Below are 18,814 nucleotides of genomic sequence, written 5' to 3' on the forward strand. Positions count from 1 at the left end.
TAACATAATTTTAAAGTAATAATACAATTATAATACTTTATAAAACGAAATTTCCATTTGATTATCGCGTTATTTAATATTGCTAACAGCCAACAACCAGGCCCAACTTCTTGATAAACCTGGATCAAAACTAGAATCTGGAGCTGTTTCTATCCATTCCTTAGCGTATTTCACAGCTCTCTGGTTATCAGAGAATGCCCAATTGGTTAATATGATGGCATCCCAACCAGTGTTCGTTGGAAAAATCGATCTTAAATGTGATTCAAACTCTTGTGAAATGAATTCGGGGCTTCTAATAAACGATGTAAGTGGTGAGAGTGGTAGCATATGTATCCCGTGTATACATTCTATATTCGGTGAAAACCAAGTACCGTGATCGCGTTTATTCTCGAAACACATACCAACCCTATTACCACGCCAGTGAAAAGGCATCACTTCGTTGCTATCATCCAGCAGTCTGTAGCATTTCGTCGACTCTTGCATTAGAGATAATTGTAAACGTGAAGTATAACTTTGCTTTGAGGCACCCACATAATCAGAAAACAATGCCGCAGAGTAATAGAAATGAGCTGCTTCTGTTGTACTCTCCTCATCTTTTCCATCTGCGCTTGGAAGGTAACCTCTCGCCCAAGAATGTCCTACATACCAATCAAACGCTCTGTAAGCACAAAATCGTTGAGTGGTTTCTGTAGAATTGACTGAATTAATCATGTCTAATATCTTCTCTTTTAAATCGTGGGATAAAGCATCCAACGATAGTAAGACAGCACCTGCATAAACTGGATATGCCGCGTGAAAATGAATATCATTATAAAAAGAGGAACCGAAATCTGCTATTGGGTCGTTGGTGACATGTGCCGCAGATGAAATGACTCCTCCTATTGTCGTATCATATATCAATGGATGAGGACGTTGATCTCCCAAAATTAAATCTAGGCATTCGGTTAGAAGTTTTGTTGCAATTTTAGTGAGCTGGAAATCCTCAAGTGTATAATTTGCTATCAAAAGAGTATTTGCAATCCTACCAACCAATTTACCAGAGAAGTATATACTGGCTTCTTTTGCAATATCTGTCAACCAATCTTTGGATAACTCTTGATTAATTTGAGCTCTAAGCCATTCCTTTTCGTTAGAATCTAAATTCGTCGCTCCAGGTAACAAGCTAAGCTGAGGTAATGGATAAGCGAACAAATACTCGCCGGTAATCGAAGACAACACTGTAGTTGAACCATTTGATGGGGTATACAGTGACAGTTTCTCGTGTTTAATACCATCATCTGCTATTACACTGTTTAACTGATGAGGCAAAAGATGAAATAATGTCGGTTTAGCAGCATTGTATTGCTTATGCCTAAAGGTATAACAACCTCTACACTAAATTAGTAGACAATTTAGTCCGAAGTGTTACTCACAAACCATCATTTCTAAAATCAGTGTCTAGAGTGAGACCTTCAGACCAAGAGCCACAGAATCGATCGTATAGCATTTTTGATTGATCTAGATTACTATCGGATGGCAACTTAGCGATCTGTATGACTCCAGACCAAGTATTATCTACGTTAACTGGGTTGAGTGTATGCATATCAGTTTTAACCCATTGAATTGGGGGCCATGCATACAGTACCCATTTACTACCATCATTACAGTGAACTATTAGGTCTTTAGTAATATCTTCAAAGGCTATTTGACTTCTAATGACTGGTTTAGTTTGATTATATACACCGGTTATGAATGCTGAACCTCTGGAAACTGGTATTCTAATTGAAGACGATTCAGAACTATTCGATTTTAATATGATGTTTACGAAGAATGAAGACTTGTCAGACAGAATGACCTCATCGAGATTTTTATCACTTGATAGGGCAATAGAGCCAATGAATGGCATCCAAAAGTGATCTCGGACGTCATTATTGGCCAACGAAGGACCCCAAACCTAATACATAAGCTGTGCTCAAAAAAGAAGGATGATCACGTACCAGTTGACGTTCATCAGGACAGCTGATAAACAAACTACCATTTAAAGTTCGCAAAACGTACGGCAAAGGAAATATTGAGTCATTTGAGTGTCTATTTATTAGTAAATTACTATAGAACGAATGGCTGACAGTTGGACATGAATCGACGGCCGATTGGATATGAGTATGGGGCCGCTGAGGGAACGGCATAGTGAAACAACTTTCTTTAAAGAATATTTACTAGCGAATAAATCTTTTTTCTTTTTAACTTGAAAATGCCAGACGCTAAGCGTACAAAGTTAAGAAACAACCAAGAAGAATGGATTAAAACAGCTAAAGATGTGGCAAATTGTGCGGGAGTTAATATATATGACTTGATATCAAGAACATCAGCTATTTTAGAATTTAGTCCAGTACCAGTTAGACCTGCAGTTGAGGTTTTATTAAAAATATTTGAATTAGTATCTGTATGTTTACTCTAAGATAATGTCTCATAGCTTACAAATTATTAGCAAGTTAAAGATCAGTTCAGTCAATCATTAAGACTAATCTCTCGTGCTGCCAAACTACTTAAAGGCATCAAAGACCAAGTGGATGGTATAGAAGATCTAATTCTACCACAGAGGTTATTGATGAATATACAAACTTTTGAACGTCTATTGTTTGATATTCAAGTCTTTATACAAAAGCAAATTGAGTCTGGGTGGCTCAAAAGGTTTATCAGGCGTTACGAAATACAGTCAAATTTGGATAACTTTAATGACTTAATCGATCAAATAGCTCAAGAGTTTGGTATACGTTCACACTTATCAATACATGCTCGTTTAACAGAAGACAATCTTGATAGAAAGCGTGATAATTCACAGATAAGATCAATGATTGGTGATGCTCTCAAGAACGATGAAGTATTGCTTCATCAGCTTCAAGTTCAACAGTTAACGATTAAATCATTAGAAAATGCCTTTAACGAACATATGGTATCACATTTCGAAGAATCTGATGATCAACCACGTAAACTCACGTTCCAGAATATCAATGAAAATGTTATCAATCAGAGATTGTCACAAGGTGTTAGTCTAAGCGCTATCAAGCCAATGTTAAGGAAGATACCAATAGTCGTAAAGAATGGTGATGCATACGATGATGAGCTTGTACATCGCTTTATCGAGAAGAGCCTACGAGTATTGAGACGTGTGGGCTATAGCTAAAATGCTTATACATTCAATTGGATTATTTATGAAAATATTTAACGGATTTTATACCTTTTATATCATTCTAATGACTTGTATCACGACCGATTATATATGTTATCGACATCATTCATCAAAAGATGTTCTAAGGCTGTCTGTAGATATGTTGCTATTATAATTATGCATTAAACAGAACGTAAACTTCTTTAAAGGGAAAATGCAATTGAGAGTTGTCCAATGAGGGTGAACCACCAACCACGAGCCAAAGCAGTAGTACCTTCTTCATCTTTTATAGCTCGCAAAGCGTCGCCAACGCCATGGTAAGGTTGTTGACGGATATTGACGACAGCGTCTTCATATTTGTTGTGATTGGTCTCCTCGTCCCAATCCTGTTGTCCTAATGGTTGTACCATCAGTCTTGTTTGAAGGACATCAAGAGGGCAAAGTAAGATCACGAGAGCGATGGTGAAAATTTGCCAGATAATTGGACCGATGTAAGGTATAATTGAGACGACTGGCCTAAATATATTGATAGTAACGGCATTAATAACCAATCTCAAAGCCAGAACTTGTACTAAAGTAGAGTTAATCATTGTTAGAGGGTTTGCCATTTCAGTAGGTGTAACTAATTTTCTGATATTCTGGCGAGGAGTTGAAATGGAAAGATTGTAAGGAGTAACGATAGCTCTTTTGATGACGATGTCGAATGGTAAAGCGATGCATCCTACTAAAATAAAGCCAACGATGGCAGCTAAAGTACCAAAAAAGCCACCAGCAAGGATGGCAGGTACTGGAATGAGGGCAACAAATCCGACAACGACTTCGCTTAATAAAGTAGGGCATAAACCTGTTAGATGTGAATGATTATAAATGAAAAACACGGTCTGGCGTACCTTTGAAGAAACCAGGGATACCCTCGACCTCCTTTACACGCTTGGCCATAGACCAATAGCTATCGACCTTTGCACCGACAGTTGGATTGCTCTCTGGGTCGAGTGAAAGACCTTTCGGATTGAAGTTGGCACGGTGTCTAGTGAGTACACCTAGAATGGGTAAAACGACGAGTACACCAATGAGTATACCCAAAGCTACGATTGGAATCATAAGCCAGACTGACACGTCAGGCATATTAGGAGTTGGATGGCTAACTAAAGGCATGATGACGTGATGGTTGTGGTTGTAGTTGTACAAGTAGGTTCTAAGTTCTAAGTTGTAGTTTGTAAACTAATATCAAGTAGAATTTATTGTAAATTACAATCATTTAATAAACTATTACTGTCGAAGTCGCCTATGATATCCTTTGGAGGTGATCCACATTCCTGTATCTAGAGGGTGTCAATGTAGTATGACGGTGGTTAGTATACACAGACCTTTGTCATTAAATCTAAAACACTATCCTTATTTGGGCTGTCGCTCTCAAAGATAGCGAGCACATCGTTGACGTAGCCGTGTTGCTTCTTAAAGTTGTCGTAGTCTTCCTGCGACAGTTTCGGTGGCTTGTTATTATCAAGGTAGTCTGGGTACTTTCAAGGGTTAGATAGCAGTTCTATAGTTATAATCTACGGGATACGAACTTTCGTAGAGAGCTCCTTCAAGGGCTCGTATAGGATGTCTTTGCTGAGTAACTCAGTCATAACAGATTCTAAAATGCTGTCTAAATTATCATCATCATCGTCATCATCATTCTCGTTATTTTTATTTAAAGAGAGAGATTCCAAAGTCTGGTTTATAACGTTATCAAAATTATTTTTATCTTGCGTATTTTTATTGTCAAATTCGTCTAATATACCATCAAACTCGTCATCGGATGACATTTCAACTTGAACGACCAAGAGAGGAATAAAATTTAGAGATGAAATGTTTTTAAATAAATTTTACCAGCCAATACAACTAAACCAACAAAATAACCTTATTAACCCCTTTTGGCAGGAGCAACTCGTTAGAGCTGAAGTGAGTTACTCGCTCTTCTATCTACGCGCCTTATTAACTTATAAATAGGCTATCAGATCTTCCTCTTCCCCTCATCATAGGGCTAGAGCTGCTGCTTTGGCTCAACGCGGTCAACAATCCTCTGCAATTGCCATCCTCGATCCATCCAGACGCATGTCTACACCGAAACAAAATTCAGCCAGTTTAAACCAGGTCTCTCCTACTACACCCAACGCTCACCCTTCAGCATCAAACGTACCATCTAATAGCTCAGACAAGCTCTCGAGTAATTCGAGCTGGATGGCATTGGATTTGGGTGGCATGCAACTAAAGTCCTTATCGCCAAGTTTATTCACTTATCAATTCATCACTAACCTCTTCATCAATCACAATAACCTCACTTTCATTCCACCTGAAATCTATAAACTCAACCAACTGGTTTTATTAGATCTTTCCGGCAACAACCTTTCCTCTCTACCAGCTGAATTAGGTTTATTATCGCGTCTTAGGGAGCTTTTACTCTTTGATAATAACTTAGTTTCCATACCTTCCGAATTAGGCACTCTTTATCAACTTGAATTCCTTGGTATAGATGGCAACCCTCTGGCTGAATCTTTTAGGCAATTAATTCAGAAAGAAGGTACACCTGCTCTCATCGCCTACTTACGTGATTCTTGTCCTGTCTCTACTGGACCTCCTGAGCGTGAGTGGCTCGCAATGGAAACTGACCTTCCTTCACCAAAAGAGGACGATCCTCCTCCTGAAACTTTCTCTTTGCTTTGTTACAACATTCTTTGTGACAAGTACGCTACTTCTCAAATGTACGGATACACCCCTTCGTGGGCTCTCAATTGGGATTATAGAAAAGAAATTTTACTTCAAGAGATTATGGGCTTTTCTGCCGATATTGTTTGTCTACAGGAGGTTGACATTGAGCAATATGAAGATTTCTTTTTAAATCAATTATCACAGCATGATTATAGAGGTGTTTACTCTCAAAAATCACGCGCGAAGACAATGTCTGAAAATGAGAAAAAGAGAGTTGACGGTTGTGCTACTTTCTTTAAAGCTTCAAAGTATCAACTAATTGAATCTGAAGTTATCGAATTCTCTCAAGTCGCTTTACAACGATCAGATTTCGCCAAAACCGAGGATATGTTCAATAGAGTTTTAACAAAAGATAACATAGCAAACGTTGCATTATTAGAGAATATAGAATCTGGTACAAGATTGATAGTCGCTAATGTCCACATTCATTGGAATCCCGAATTTAGGGATGTAAAATTAGTACAAGTCGCAATTTTAATGGATGAAATTGAGAAAATTTCAAAAAGATTCTCAACTCTTCCGCCAAAACTTAACGTGCAATCAGGTAAAAAAGGTCCTGTCTACACTGATATGTCAAAAATTCCTTTAATAGTATGTGGTGACTTTAACAGTGTACCAAATTCGGGTGTATACGAATTCTTAGGAAAAGGTTATGTCGATAGAAATCATGAAGATTTCATGGAACATCAATATGGAGCATTCACAACTGAAGGTATGAGACATAAGTTTGCATTAAAATCAAGTTATGCAAATATTGGTGAATTGCCGATGACAAACTACATACCTGGATTCGAAGAAGTTATAGACTACGTATGGTATACTCAAAACACACTCTCGGTCATAGGACTTTTGGGAGAAGTTGATCAGTCTTATCTTAACAAAATTGTTGGATTCCCTAATGTGCACTTCCCTTCAGAGTAAGTAAAATAACAATAAAGAGTTAATTCTAAACGTTTTCAGTCACTTGTCTCTCTTCACTGAGTTTAGACTTCGTCCACCATCACATATCACAGATGTATCTCGACAAAAGTGAGCAAGCAAGTTTTTAATTTAAGTAACATTATTACGCAAAGCCACCCATTCCTCATTTTGTATTTTTTCAATTTCGATTTATATACTTTACATACTTTAGACTGAACTACCAAGATGGATAACGATAAAATTCCACCGCTTGGGAAGTACTTAGCTAGTAATGAGAAGAGAGAAAGGGATAAGGTCCGTTTGCTTACTATTCCTTGTTTCTCTAAGTGATTTCCTCAGGCTATTAGAAATTTGCGTAACTTCCTCACATCAAAAAACAGCAATTTAGACGATTTAGAGAGTGCTAAGCTATGGAGAGGAATATTTTACTGTAAGTTAAAAAGTTATACATCTTACAGCCTATCTTATCACATTATAGGCTTCTGGATGTCAGATAAACCACTCGTCCAACAGAAGTTAGCCTGGGACTTATCTAATATATTGCTAGAAATACCTGACGTTGACAATTGTTGGAACTTCTACAAAGGTTTTTGGGATGAATTAATCAGGGAGTGGTCTGGATTAGATAGATACCGGTTAGTTGGCTATATCTAATCAAGTTTTAACTGAAATCAAATAGTCTTGATAAATATTACATGCTCATACGTAAATTCCTCCAAGCAGCTATCAAAGTTTGCGTCAACGACAACTTCAACTCTCTCGATACATTCAACTCAATCCTTCTTAACCCACGTGGTGCTAGTCCTTTAGCGTGAGATTATCATTATTACTATCGGATCAATCACTTATACAGATTTAGATATGAAGACCATCGTGTCCCTGCTTCTCTCACCTACCATATGTCAGATATATTCACCGATGAATTGAACAAGGCGCTTGCAGATACAGATGAAAGCTATGAAGTAGGTATTTGCCCCTTGTTACAATTCATCTGACGAGCCAATTAGATACCACTTGCTCAATTACTCAAGCCTTGGTCGCAACTTCTCGCTCATACACGCAATAATGTGGCTTACAAAAGGGTATTCGAGGGTGTAATTACTAAGCTAATTGATGAGGATGATGAGGATATTGAGAATATTAGAAAATGCGTCAATTTGAAGGAAGCAAGAAAGCTCATTTCAAATATCCTCTTCGAGGAGGCTTCTAAATCATCTGCGAATCCAACTAATAGACGGAAACTTTACGAATTTGTTGATGAACTGAGGATGGAGGATGATTAATCTTATTTTATAGACACCCGTCTCCTACATATCGTTACACAGTGTCAAGTAATCGAATTCGAAATAGAACTGTACATATTTATACTTTGTTGCATTGTTTTCTTATTCTAATATTCCAAAGTACATCGCTTCTGGATATTTAGCAAATTTAAGACATTTCTATCAGACCTCAAAAAAGAAATCGAATATATTTAGGTGTTATACTAGAATAATCTAGTCATTATTGTCTATACAACTTTACAAAACCGTGTTGTTGTAAAATGAGATTCTAATGGTCGTGAACGACTTAAAACTTTGTAGTATTTCGTATACTTTCAGGATCCGTAGTGTTTGCCATAAACTTCTACACTAGTAAGTAAAAAATTTCGCAAGCACCATTACTGATGACTGAAAGCTTCAAATTCAATAGAAAAGTCGAATTTTCAGCACTATTGATCTCATGTAAATCATATGAATACAACTTCATACAAGCTGTAAGCAATTCTGTTCAATTACAGCAAACTATCATCGTGATATCTGACACATTTTCGAAGTTTGTAGTTGAACAACCGTTCTAACCATCATGCGAACGCAATGTCACGTTAGATACAACCGTTTTGTGTCATTATCTAGGCAATCAACCTTTAATATGTCAATTACAGATTTGATTTACCTGTTGATGTATCGTTACAACTTGATAGTAACGCTATTCTAGCTAATGACTATTCCTTGATTATCTTCTTCCATTTAGAGGGATACAAATAATCGTCCTTATTGTGATGATGTAGGAAGGATTTTAGAAATAAATGGTTTAAATAAATATTTACTATACATATTTTCTCTATTATAATGACTTTAAAAGAATAATCATGCAGTATTAGTAATTCTCATGCTGACGTTTGCTTTCATCCGCAAACAAGAGGGATATTCAATGTATCAAATATGTTGCTTTTCATTTAGTCTAGTTGCATTGTATCATTACCACCATCTAGTTTCTTCGTTAACCATGAGAGTGCAATAGGTAAATTTCTCGTTTTGCGAATGACTTGTGAGAAACCAACCTTCATCCCTTCGTCTAAAGTGTTTGAGAGGATTGCTAAATCATTTTGTTCTACCGCAATAGTGCAATTGGTGCTTCCAACGATCACTTCGATTGATAAAGATTCTGTATTGAGCGACAGTGCAATTTCAAGTCCATCATTAATAGTTTCAGCTTCTGAACTATTACGAAGACAACTAGTTATCAACTCATCAATGAAAAGATGTGTTTTAAGTATCTGATATACGTTAGATTGTTGAATTAGTAGAATTAATATGACCAACCTCTATAATCCTCAAAAGGTCTGAGAATGACTTAAAAGGAATTGCAGAAAGTTTAATAATCGTTTGATCATTTTCTGGATTATTAAATCTGTATATTTGACGTTTAAAATTGGCAACAGACTTATAAAATTAGTAACGTAAGCTTTAACAGACGAAACTCACCTGAGAGACTAATCCTATAGGCTTTTGGAGTTCACGTTGATATATGCAATCTAGCCAAGTTAGCTTCACAATTTGCTGGTCTGAAACATTATCACTGTATCCCAATGCAGCTTGTATAGCTATACATGCACTTTTTGGAAGATAGAGAGACTTATTAAGGACTGCATAAGCTGTTATACGATCAACATTGCCAGGAAGCGGCTGTATATTTGTATTGAACGGTAGTTGAGCTTTCAAATATGGCTGAACTTTGGAAGGGAAAGTCTGTTTGAATGGAAATCCATTTTCACGAAGTTCCAAATGAATTGAATAAGTGTCTTGGAGAGAAATAGAACGAAGAGCTTCGTCTGGATCGAGCAAGTGTTGAGAAGAAACGTGCAATACTTGAGTTAAATATGGTCGTGGTGTATGAAGAAGTGAGAAACCGTGGCCATTGATATCTAAGGAGGGGTATAAATGCAAGTGTTTCACTTCCGACGTCGCACTACATTGACAGGTGAGAAGTAAGTTATATGGCTTAAGTCACTACTTACGCGTTTTCTATGACACTAAGGTCAGCGAACGCCTTTGACAGGATCTCAAAATTAACAAAAAGATCAGTTTGGTTACCAATCGACTGACTAAGCTTGTCAAGTACGACAAGCTGCTGAAGGTTGCGTTTAAAATTAATGAAATGGCGTTCTGATTGCAGTGCCGCAGACTCGGGGTCACTAGAATTTGGTTCAAGGGAAACGTAGCCATCTAAATCGCGTATAAGGAGGTTGTCTACTGGTTCCAGATTAATACTGGAGTTGGTAGCATACGTTGTTTTGAGACGTGTCAAGGAGGTATTACTTTGTGTGCTCGTCAGATCCACGTCTATGACTAGAATAGTACCGGCTATGGTGACCGTATGTACCGTTACGTCAGCTTGTTGAGACTGATCCTGGAAAGCTTCCAAGCCAAATTCTTTTGCGGTAGCTTCAATACGGGACATCATAGATGAAGTACTTCTATTCTCTGTGTTATCGCGCACGTACGGTGTCTGATAGGTGGATCTCCGTTCGAGCAGACTGTGTATAGCACTCGCCTGAAGAGTATCATTTGTGGTGGCTTTAACTTGATTGTGGTGATTCTTTAGAAAGGAGTGAACCTCTCTGTATTTACCAACTTTGTCGCTGTCGTCCATATCAACCATCAAATTTTTTAGCCTTATGAGGAGTTCAACATCTGAATGCTTATTGTAGGCGGTATTCTTATTGAGGATATCGAAATACAAACTAAAAGCGTCTGTCATTTCTTCGTACCTGGTTTACACTTGACTGTCTAGTCACACACTCCGCTCTTAAAATTTCTGTCTGTCTTCTTTCTTCGTTAGCGACACTTCACTTAAAATGTGAGTAAAAAATGTCGTTTTAAACTATTTACTAATAATCTATAGGTCAGAGCAACTTCACTACAAGGGTTCATTAGCCTCACACGGTAACTGGGTCACTGCTATCGCTACCTCAGCAGAAAACCCAGACATGATCCTCACTGCCTCCCGTGACAGAACTGTCATTGTATGGCAACTCACCCGTGACGATGCTCAATACGGTTACCCAAAGCGTATCCTTAAGGGTCACAACCACTTCGTCTCTGACGTCGCCATCTCATACGACGGTCAATTCGCTCTCTCTTCCTCATGGGACAAGACCCTCCGTCTTTGGGACTTGAACACAGGTGTCACCACCAGACGTTTCGTCGGTCACGAAGCTGACGTTCTCTCTGTCTCTTTCTCTGCAGACAACAGACAAATCGTCTCAGGTTCCCGTGACCGTACCATCAAGCTCTGGAACACTCTCGGTGAATGCAAGTTCGACATTAAGGATGAAGGTCACTCAGAATGGGTTTCATGTGTCCGTTTCTCACCAAACCCATTGAACCCTGTCATTGTCTCAGCTGGTTGGGACAAGGTTGTCAAGGTGAGTTTACATCTTGAGCATTTTTTAGACGGTATGATGTATTATATAATATTTGCTACTTCAGAGAGTTCGCTCAATGAGACATTATTTCCACCAAGATCTCTGACCACTCTAAGAAATGCCATATTTCTTTCAAATCATTCTTTTACTGACAGTTTTACCCCTAGGTTTGGGAACTTTCAAACTGCAAGCTCAAGACCAACCACCACGGTCACACCGGTTACATCAACACCGTCTCCGTCTCTCCAGATGGTTCCCTCGCCGCTTCAGGTGGTAAGGACGGTATCACCATGCTCTGGGACCTCAACGAAGGCAAGCACCTCTACTCCCTCGAAGCTGGTGACATCGTCAACGCTCTCGTCTTCTCACCAAACCGTTACTGGTTATGCGCTGCTACCTCATCATGCATCAAGATCTTCGACCTCGAGTCAAAGTCTATTGTTGATGAACTCAAGCCAGACTTCGTTGACATTGGCAAGAACGCCCGCGAACCAGAAGTTGTCTCACTTGCCTGGTCAGCTGACGGTCAAACCCTCTTTGCAGGTTACACTGACAACGCTGTCCGTGTCTGGACCGTCGCTTAAATGTAGCTCTATCAGGGTATTGGGTTTTGTAACACTATTGCGAGGAACTCATGATTTTACCAGTACTTTGATATTTTTAGACTGTTATGAGATTTTTTGAGAATTATGGAAAAGTGTTTTCAATGTTTTGATGTATTATTTTACATGCAGCTGTCAGAAGATCATTATCTAAGTATATCAACTATCTACGGTCGCCTCTTTTAAAATATGAGCTGTTGACTGCATATCCGGTCACAGTATCTAATAGAGATACTTTAGTTGGCTAATATTGGTGTGATGATAGAGTAATACTTACCATAACAGAATTCACCAACACCAAGGTATTTGCTAGCAATCGATTTCGTAGTTTCTTCCTCCGTGAATTTCTCCACGTCTGGACTTTTGTATTCATTAGTTTCTCTACTTCATTAGATGCTCTAGCTCACGTGAATCCTGTGCTTCTCTTGACGCCTGCGAGGACGGTTGAGAGTAAGACGGCGTCAACACCATAATGTACAAGTCTCTACATGTTTTATCAGAAATTATTATACATTTATATGAACTAACTGAGAGCATTGCTAACGATGATGGAAAGACGAATCGAAGAGGGGATATCTATGGTATCTGACTTATAGACTACATTAACTAACAATAATGAATATATTTTAATAAACGCCCTTTGCTTAAACGTCAACTCTGCTTAGCGACTAAAAAATCCGGCTCGTTTGTCTTTTCTCTCGTGATTGATATAAATGATAAACTGATACTAGCTGGAGTTTATTCAGTCTATATCGGTCATATACTTAGCGATCACCGCATTGTTTTGCCCAGAGGCGGTGACGGGTAAGGAGAATCTTGTGTTCCTGAAACGGCGAGACTATCTCCTACGGAGTATAAATAGGATTTTCTAAGCTTGAAACCCAATACCAAACTTCAAGAATGTCAGATAATTCAAGTGCTTACAATTATGATACAGAGGATGGCTTCCCTACGCTATCAGCTACTGTCACCTTCACCGTTTTCTTTGCTCTCTTCACTGCAGCCCACATTATACAAGCGGGATGGAAAAAGCAATTCTGGTTATATGGTACAATAGTCATCTTCGGTTTGTTAGAAGTCATTGGATGGGCTGGTGCGTTGTAATGAAAGTTTTACATTTTCACTGACAATAACCCTCTAGCGAGATGCACCCATGCTAGAACTGGATACATTATACAGACATCCCTCCTGGTTATCTCTCCTTGTGAGTTTTAAGAACTCAGCTATTTCATACTAATGTCTGTTTAGGTTTCTTGACCGCATTCATATACTACGATCTCAAACACGTGATCCACTTGTATGGCCCAAAGTACAGTTTGTTACCCGCAAAGACAGCAGGATGGCTCTTTATCGTGATTGATATTATATGCATCTTGATTCAAGCCGCGGGTAAGTAGAATCAAAATGTTGACAATTAACCTGACAATATTCTAGGTGGTGGTATTGCGGCTTCTGCATCCAGTGGAAACTCAGATGATCCAGAAGAGAGCGCTGATACTATGAAATTGGGCTCCCACATCGTTCTTGCAGGGTGTGTAACTTATTTTCAACTACACCATGTCTGACATATCCCAGTATCATATTACAGCTGGTCACAGTATTCGTCTACTCTTGCTTCTTGGCAGAATTCTGCTTCAGGTACTACACAAACAAAGCGGCACGTAGTACTTACACCACAGCTGCTGTCATTCGTTTATCATCAAGAGAGCAATTGAAATTGAAACTCAGGCTCGGTATACTTTCCACTATTAGTGTGTTAGTCCTCTGGAGATCTGCATTCAGAGTTGCGTAGGTTGATTATTAGATAATGGGTTAAGAGACGCTAACAAATAATTCAAGGGAACTCAACGGTGGATGGGAAGGTGAACTCATGCAAAATCAAGATGCTTTCGACGCCAACGATGGTGTACCTATGTTACTCAGTCTTATCGTATGTTCATTCCTGCATATTGGATGGCTAAACCCGGAGAAAGAGATGATAAGGAGCAAACAAGATTCATACACATCCACTGAAGACAAACACGAGCTTGTTTAAGCTTATCACTTTCATTTCGGCATTTTTTATTTACCTCGTTATAAATTTCTGTACTAGCTGTTATTTTTGCATAAATAATATATAAATTTTATAACATAGTCTTTATATAACTTTTATATAGTTATTTAATAATTTACACTGCATCTCGGCTTCAAATGGTCCCCGACTTTGGTTGGTACCAAGATTTTGCACTTGGCTTTCAACTTTGAAGAAATAAATCACAAATTTAACTTGGACATTCTAGCTTCTTATCTGAAAAACGTTCTAAAAGAAATAACTAGAAATGTCTGATATCGATAATTACTATGGGTGTGTAGCATCAACAAGGGCGTATTATGATAATCTAACAATGCCAATTTACAGTTATAGTACCCCGGATGGTAATCCGACGCTATCACATGCTATAGCATTTACCGCGTTATATGGTATCGCCTTCTTGGTTCATTGTGTACTTGCAGGATACACAAAGCAATGGTGGTTGTAAGTAATATACATATTATAGAATCTCATCTTAATATTGTTAGATATGGTACAATTGTTCCCTTCTTGATATTGGAAGCTCTCGGATGGGGTGGAAGGTGTGGAGACACGCGAGATTCTTATATTATGCAAATTGGTATGTATATAGCCTATACTGTGTGTTATATTTGCTAACAATACATCAGCTACGCTCGTTATAGGTCCTACATTCCTTTCAGCAATGATCTACGTCGATCTTGGTGTCATTGGATTACAATATGGACCGAATTTCTCTGTTCTTGGACCAAAAGCATTTGCTGCTACTTTCATCACTGCAGACGTCGTCTCTATTTTAGTTCAAGCTGCAGGTGGCGGTATTGCATCAGCAGCCTCAAAGGATAACGACATAGATACACTCAGAACAGGTAGCAACATTATGTTGGCTGGGTAAATAAACTATTCCCTTAGGAATGTCGCAGCTAATGATCCCTTAGTATCGCTATTCAATTCGCTTGCATCATATTCTACTCATACTTCCTGATTGAGTTTATAATCAGATATTATAAGAATAAGCCAGTGAAGTCGAACCGTCAAGATGCTGTAGCCATTGAACCTGAATCGCAAAAAAATCAAAGAAAATTAGCACTTAGACTTACTATGCTTAGCGTTGTTTCATTCTTGATAATCTGGAGAGGTTAGTTTCATATTTCTCATACGACATTTATAACTAATTAATCAAAGGTATTTACCGTTTGATCGAATTAAAAGACGGATGGGATGGTAGCGTCATAAAGGACCAAGCTGCATTTGATACTAACGATGGTAAACAAACTATTTAGTTACTGTGACTATGAATTAACACTATATATAGGTATGCCAATGATTATTGCTGCTTGGTTGAGTTTCATCCTTCACATTGGTCTCTTAACACCAGAGACAAACGCATCAATCATGTCAAAAGGTCACGTTGCCGATCATGATTCCAAAGAGGAAATGGCTTGAAGTCCAGGAAGGACAAGTCTTTTTTCAAACCTAGCTAGGAGGATTCAGCTGGGTTCTTATTTTAGAACTTCCATTTCACTATTATCTTTGTATTTTTTGTTTCACGTGGTCACATATATATAATAAGCATTCCTTAAACAACTGAGACGAGAAAATAAGAAATGTATTTGAATGAGAGACAACTAATTAGGTTATTATTAGCAGTAGAATTTTACAATTCATGTATATATAAAAGTTGAGAATGAAGAAAAGTAATTAGTAAACATCCTTGTAATAACGATACTAACGAAACAAGAATATTTCAAATGAGTGACTGATTATTGATCATTAAGTGGTTATTAAGTAGGAAGGAGTTATTAGCATGTTCTGTAATTAGCAAATTAATCTACTTCTTTGTAGTCTTGTTGGACTTTGAAGGAACAATACTGAAGGCTTTGCTTCTCCAACTCTCGCCTTCCTTAACTTGATCCTCATACTTGGCTTGTAAGTTGATCCAACCCTTGCTGTGTCCAGCATCAATGAGCTTCGAGTTACGGTTTGCGACAATCTTGAATTGAGATTGGCTAGCGGAAGCGTTTGACTCCTTGTCCTTCTTTGAGCTGAATTTACTCTTGATGATTGAACCCTTAGTGCTGTTCTTATCATCGTTCTTCTCAGCTGCATCAATTTCCTTCTTGATTTCGACAAGCTTGGTGTTGAGGTTTTCAAGACCACCTCTAATACCATCCTCAATTGCCTTCACAATTTGTTTCTTGATGAGTGAAGTTGCAAGTGGACGAGCCGTCTTGTACAAGATGTTGTGCTTGCTGTCTTTAATGTTGAACTTGAGAGTACCAACACTAGCCTTAACAGACTTGACCTCAAAGACATCTTCAGTACCACCTCTAACGCTTAAGTGAATCTTAGCGCCAACACCTTTACCGCCTAAGAAGACATCTGCAAGACCAGCGTCTGAGATTTTGAATCCAGTCTTCTTCTTAAGGTAGAATGCAACATCTCTCAAGTCACATTGGATTTGACCAAGTTCGATCTTAACGTCATGTTGATGTTCATTCTTGATCTTTTGGTAAGGTGAGAATTTAACCTATAAATTTGTTAGTAGATGCAAAAATCGACGTATAACCAACGAACCTTGTTGTATGCTTCAGCAATGACATAGTTTGGAAGGAGATTCTTTCCTTGAAGAACAAGGTTCTCAATGACAATGTCGAGCTTAGGATCAGTGTATTCAATTCTTGGAATTGGAACAGCACCGATGCTTTCAACCACTGGTGGGACAATGTGATCACGTATGTCTGCCCAAAGGTGTGATTTGAAGGCCCATTTGCCTTGTTCGTCGAAGAGCAAGTCACGGAAGAGCTTGTTGATGTCGCTACCGAACTTCTTGTTGAGTGGGTCTTCACCCATAGCACCGAAGAAGTCTGAGACCTCCTTGAAGAGCTTGTCCTTGATGGAACCCTTGTACTTGTCGCTTTCGAAGATTGCACGTGCATCCTTGCCGATCTTGTCACCATCAGTGCTGGCTTGTTCCTTCAAAACATAGCCTGGCTCAAGGACAAGCTTGCGGATGTATTCAATGAGTCTCTCGAACCAAGCTGAGATTTCCTTGTCATTTGCGAAGGTGGTGATGAGGTTGTGGAAGGCGTCAAAGATTGGTGATGCGCTACGACCATTAGCAAATCTCTCTAAGACAGTTCTGAGATCATTAGCAGCGCCCTTGACGTTTTGATCTTGGAAGACTGAATTAACACTTTGTTTACCAGTGTTTCCAGCTGACTTGGCGTGGGAGTAGTAGATTTCGAACTGCTTGAAGAAGAATTCAAAGGCTTCTCTCCAATCCTTGTGCTTTTGGTTTTCGTAGAGAACCTTCTTCAGGCGCTCGATGAACTTATCGCGGCGCTCCTTAGGGAATTTTTCTTCGAGATGCTTCTTTGATTTCTCGTAGTTCTCCTTAGCCTTATCGCGGTACTCGGATGGGATCTTGTCTTTGAGAGATTGCTTACCTGAGTCAGCGACGGACTTTGTCTTGTTTTTACCTTCTTGTGCTTTCTCACCGGCCTTTGTCTCATCTGCCTTCTCTTGACCAGCCTCGTTTACAGCTTTTTGGATGTCGGAGACATCAGATTGTTGGTTTGTCTTGCTGTCAACCTTCTTAGTGGTGTCGTCGGCTTGCTTAGCTGCGGTGTCTTTAACTTCGTCTTGACGCTCTAAGGCTGCCTTCTTGACATCCTCAGCTTTCTCTTGACCTTCTTCAGTTTCTTTCTTTGCTTTCTTCAACTTTGGCAAGTCATACTCTGGAGTTTCGTCCGCACCAACGACGCGGCCATCCTTGCTCTTCCAGCCTTCTGGCGCAGATTCGTCGATCTTGGCGAGTTTCTCTTCGTTTGGACGAGCAACGTTAGCTGCCTTTGAAGCTGCGTCCGCGAATAGGTCTTGTCCAATGATTTTGCTGTCACTAAGGAGTTTTCTAACTTCGGAGTTAGTGGCGATTAAGGTAAAGACAGTGCGCAAGTGTTCCAAAGCTTTGTATTGTTAGAACGTATTGAATACTGTATAAAAAACTCACCCTTTTGGCCCTCTTCCTTGCTGCCGTCCTTTGTAAAACCTGGTACGATTTCATCCGGTTTACCTTTGGAGTAGTCGGCTTGACCTGAAAAGTAAGTCACGTGAGAAACAAAATATCGGGAAAACAAAAAGTTTACTAACGAGTTTTGTATAAGAACTCTTGGATTTTTTCATCTTTGTTCTTCTCTTGAACGATAGTGTTTGCCTTCGGAGTATGAGCGCGTTTTTTTATCGGGAAATAAAACTGACGGTGCTAATAATGTTTCTGGCGTCTTGAACGAGCTTCTTTCCTTCAGTGCTGAGCTTGCTTACGTCAAATGGAGCACTCTCTTCGACATATTTGAGTGTTTCCTCAATCTAAAGAGAGTAAGGGAGGATCAGCTGAATATGAAATACGCACTTGAGCATTAGAAGGATATCTGGATGCTTTGAACGCTTGTAAAACGCTGTAGAAACGCATCTTTCTGTCTACGTCTAGAATTCGTTAAGAAAAGTTACGGTAGAGTGCACGCGAACATACCTTGCTGGACAACATCAGACTTGTGTGGAGAAGCGACGGTCATAGAACCAGGATTATCTGAAACTTCTTGTTTAATGTTCATCTTAATTTGGTATTTGGTTGTTGTGGATAAAGAGGC

At 38.9% G+C, this 18,814-nt stretch overlaps 12 protein-coding genes across 12 annotated transcripts; 6 read left to right on the forward strand and 6 right to left on the reverse strand.

The window, feature by feature from the left end:
- Positions 1 to 69: 69 nt before the first annotated feature.
- WALSEDRAFT_28878 (glycoside hydrolase) lies at positions 70 to 1,885 on the reverse strand (the record flags this gene model as incomplete). Its single annotated transcript, XM_006958525.1, has 2 exons — positions 70 to 1,369; positions 1,413 to 1,885. The coding sequence occupies 2 exons, from the start codon at positions 1,883 to 1,885 to the stop codon at positions 70 to 72; spliced, it is 1,773 nt and encodes a 590-aa protein (XP_006958587.1).
- A 119-nt stretch (positions 1,886 to 2,004) lies between these two features.
- On the forward strand, positions 2,005 to 4,306 carry WALSEDRAFT_57587 (hypothetical protein). Its single transcript, XM_006958526.1, has 3 exons — positions 2,005 to 2,422; positions 2,468 to 3,994; positions 4,040 to 4,306. Exons 1-2 carry the CDS (start codon positions 2,231 to 2,233, stop codon positions 3,161 to 3,163), a joined length of 888 nt encoding a protein of 295 aa, XP_006958588.1. The 5' UTR covers positions 2,005 to 2,230; the 3' UTR covers positions 3,164 to 3,994; positions 4,040 to 4,306.
- WALSEDRAFT_64501 (hypothetical protein) lies at positions 3,352 to 4,303 on the reverse strand (the record flags this gene model as incomplete). The annotated part of the gene is made up of 2 exons (XM_006958527.1): positions 3,352 to 3,992; positions 4,039 to 4,303. 2 exons carry the CDS (start codon positions 4,301 to 4,303, stop codon positions 3,352 to 3,354), a joined length of 906 nt encoding a protein of 301 aa, XP_006958589.1.
- A 163-nt stretch (positions 4,307 to 4,469) lies between the features above and the next one.
- On the forward strand, positions 4,470 to 7,028 carry WALSEDRAFT_60491 (glucose-repressible alcohol dehydrogenase transcriptional effector). The gene is made up of 3 exons (XM_006958528.1): positions 4,470 to 5,095; positions 5,144 to 6,819; positions 6,863 to 7,028. The coding sequence occupies exons 1-3, from the start codon at positions 5,003 to 5,005 to the stop codon at positions 6,933 to 6,935; spliced, it is 1,842 nt and encodes a 613-aa protein (XP_006958590.1). The 5' UTR covers positions 4,470 to 5,002; the 3' UTR covers positions 6,936 to 7,028.
- WALSEDRAFT_9082 (Pex19 protein) lies at positions 4,537 to 4,827 on the reverse strand (the record flags this gene model as incomplete). The annotated part of the gene is made up of 2 exons (XM_006958512.1): positions 4,537 to 4,668; positions 4,720 to 4,827. Coding segments are annotated over 2 exons (240 nt in total), but the record flags the coding sequence as incomplete, so codon positions are not given.
- A 4-nt stretch (positions 7,029 to 7,032) lies between the features above and the next one.
- WALSEDRAFT_54618 (Nop52-domain-containing protein) lies at positions 7,033 to 8,253 on the forward strand. The gene is made up of 6 exons (XM_006958529.1): positions 7,033 to 7,117; positions 7,163 to 7,253; positions 7,302 to 7,458; positions 7,503 to 7,634; positions 7,683 to 7,785; positions 7,831 to 8,253. The coding sequence occupies exons 1-6, from the start codon at positions 7,049 to 7,051 to the stop codon at positions 8,104 to 8,106; spliced, it is 828 nt and encodes a 275-aa protein (XP_006958591.1). The 5' UTR covers positions 7,033 to 7,048; the 3' UTR covers positions 8,107 to 8,253.
- A 788-nt stretch (positions 8,254 to 9,041) lies between these two features.
- Positions 9,042 to 10,846, reverse strand: WALSEDRAFT_64505 (hypothetical protein; the record flags this gene model as incomplete). The annotated part of the gene is made up of 4 exons (XM_006958530.1): positions 9,042 to 9,362; positions 9,409 to 9,528; positions 9,571 to 10,054; positions 10,104 to 10,846. 4 exons carry the CDS (start codon positions 10,844 to 10,846, stop codon positions 9,042 to 9,044), a joined length of 1,668 nt encoding a protein of 555 aa, XP_006958592.1.
- A 110-nt stretch (positions 10,847 to 10,956) lies between these two features.
- Positions 10,957 to 12,097, forward strand: WALSEDRAFT_64506 (WD40 repeat-like protein; the record flags this gene model as incomplete). The annotated part of the gene is made up of 3 exons (XM_006958531.1): positions 10,957 to 10,961; positions 10,991 to 11,513; positions 11,681 to 12,097. 3 exons carry the CDS (start codon positions 10,957 to 10,959, stop codon positions 12,095 to 12,097), a joined length of 945 nt encoding a protein of 314 aa, XP_006958593.1.
- A 193-nt stretch (positions 12,098 to 12,290) lies between these two features.
- WALSEDRAFT_69115 (DUF1748-domain-containing protein) lies at positions 12,291 to 12,652 on the reverse strand (the record flags this gene model as incomplete). Its single annotated transcript, XM_006958532.1, has 4 exons — positions 12,291 to 12,337; positions 12,393 to 12,475; positions 12,523 to 12,599; positions 12,644 to 12,652. Coding segments are annotated over 4 exons (216 nt in total), but the record flags the coding sequence as incomplete, so codon positions are not given.
- A 349-nt stretch (positions 12,653 to 13,001) lies between these two features.
- On the forward strand, positions 13,002 to 14,220 carry WALSEDRAFT_32706 (RTA1-domain-containing protein). Its single transcript, XM_006958533.1, has 6 exons — positions 13,002 to 13,208; positions 13,257 to 13,319; positions 13,364 to 13,504; positions 13,550 to 13,646; positions 13,691 to 13,903; positions 13,955 to 14,220. The coding sequence occupies exons 1-6, from the start codon at positions 13,016 to 13,018 to the stop codon at positions 14,148 to 14,150; spliced, it is 903 nt and encodes a 300-aa protein (XP_006958595.1). The 5' UTR covers positions 13,002 to 13,015; the 3' UTR covers positions 14,151 to 14,220.
- A 118-nt stretch (positions 14,221 to 14,338) lies between these two features.
- WALSEDRAFT_60492 (RTA1-domain-containing protein) lies at positions 14,339 to 15,749 on the forward strand. Its single transcript, XM_006958534.1, has 7 exons — positions 14,339 to 14,459; positions 14,514 to 14,630; positions 14,675 to 14,766; positions 14,816 to 15,056; positions 15,104 to 15,303; positions 15,351 to 15,431; positions 15,481 to 15,749. The coding sequence occupies exons 1-7, from the start codon at positions 14,434 to 14,436 to the stop codon at positions 15,609 to 15,611; spliced, it is 888 nt and encodes a 295-aa protein (XP_006958596.1). The 5' UTR covers positions 14,339 to 14,433; the 3' UTR covers positions 15,612 to 15,749.
- A 247-nt stretch (positions 15,750 to 15,996) lies between these two features.
- WALSEDRAFT_28887 (hypothetical protein) lies at positions 15,997 to 18,778 on the reverse strand (the record flags this gene model as incomplete). The annotated part of the gene is made up of 7 exons (XM_006958535.1): positions 15,997 to 16,695; positions 16,743 to 18,133; positions 18,178 to 18,261; positions 18,318 to 18,381; positions 18,426 to 18,533; positions 18,577 to 18,650; positions 18,697 to 18,778. The coding sequence occupies 7 exons, from the start codon at positions 18,776 to 18,778 to the stop codon at positions 15,997 to 15,999; spliced, it is 2,502 nt and encodes an 833-aa protein (XP_006958597.1).
- Positions 18,779 to 18,814: the final 36 nt, after the last annotated feature.

This window comes from Wallemia mellicola (assembly GCF_000263375.1).
Source record: "Wallemia mellicola CBS 633.66 unplaced genomic scaffold WALSEscaffold_11, whole genome shotgun sequence".
Lineage (NCBI taxonomy): Eukaryota > Fungi > Basidiomycota > Wallemiomycetes > Wallemiales > Wallemiaceae > Wallemia > Wallemia mellicola.

What these genes read in the sequence shown, in the direction of transcription:
- WALSEDRAFT_54618 (XM_006958529.1), top strand. Translation starts at nt 7,049, where the DNA reads ATGGATAACGATAAAATTCCACCGCTTGGGAAGTACTTAGCTAGTAAT. An exon ending in CGTGGTGCTAGTCCTTTAGC is followed by an intron (nt 7,635 to 7,682) that starts GTGAGATTATCA and finishes ATACAGATTTAG; the next exon opens with ATATGAAGACCATCGTGTCC. An exon ending in ATACAGATGAAAGCTATGAA is followed by an intron (nt 7,786 to 7,830) that starts GTAGGTATTTGC and finishes CGAGCCAATTAG; the next exon opens with ATACCACTTGCTCAATTACT.
- WALSEDRAFT_32706 (XM_006958533.1), top strand. Translation starts at nt 13,016, where the DNA reads ATGTCAGATAATTCAAGTGCTTACAATTATGATACAGAGGATGGCTTC. An exon ending in CCTCCTGGTTATCTCTCCTT is followed by an intron (nt 13,320 to 13,363) that starts GTGAGTTTTAAG and finishes ATGTCTGTTTAG; the next exon opens with GTTTCTTGACCGCATTCATA. An exon ending in TCCCACATCGTTCTTGCAGG is followed by an intron (nt 13,647 to 13,690) that starts GTGTGTAACTTA and finishes GACATATCCCAG; the next exon opens with TATCATATTACAGCTGGTCA.
- WALSEDRAFT_60491 (XM_006958528.1), top strand. Translation starts at nt 5,003, where the DNA reads ATGTTTTTAAATAAATTTTACCAGCCAATACAACTAAACCAACAAAAT. An exon ending in AGCAACTCGTTAGAGCTGAA is followed by an intron (nt 5,096 to 5,143) that starts GTGAGTTACTCG and finishes ACTTATAAATAG; the next exon opens with GCTATCAGATCTTCCTCTTC. An exon ending in AATGTGCACTTCCCTTCAGA is followed by an intron (nt 6,820 to 6,862) that starts GTAAGTAAAATA and finishes AAACGTTTTCAG; the next exon opens with TCACTTGTCTCTCTTCACTG.
- WALSEDRAFT_60492 (XM_006958534.1), top strand. Translation starts at nt 14,434, where the DNA reads ATGTCTGATATCGATAATTACTATGG. An exon ending in GATATCGATAATTACTATGG is followed by an intron (nt 14,460 to 14,513) that starts GTGTGTAGCATC and finishes GCCAATTTACAG; the next exon opens with TTATAGTACCCCGGATGGTA. An exon ending in ATTCTTGATAATCTGGAGAG is followed by an intron (nt 15,304 to 15,350) that starts GTTAGTTTCATA and finishes AATTAATCAAAG; the next exon opens with GTATTTACCGTTTGATCGAA.
- WALSEDRAFT_57587 (XM_006958526.1), top strand. Translation starts at nt 2,231, where the DNA reads ATGCCAGACGCTAAGCGTACAAAGTTAAGAAACAACCAAGAAGAATGG. An exon ending in AAATATTTGAATTAGTATCT is followed by an intron (nt 2,423 to 2,467) that starts GTATGTTTACTC and finishes ACAAATTATTAG; the next exon opens with CAAGTTAAAGATCAGTTCAG.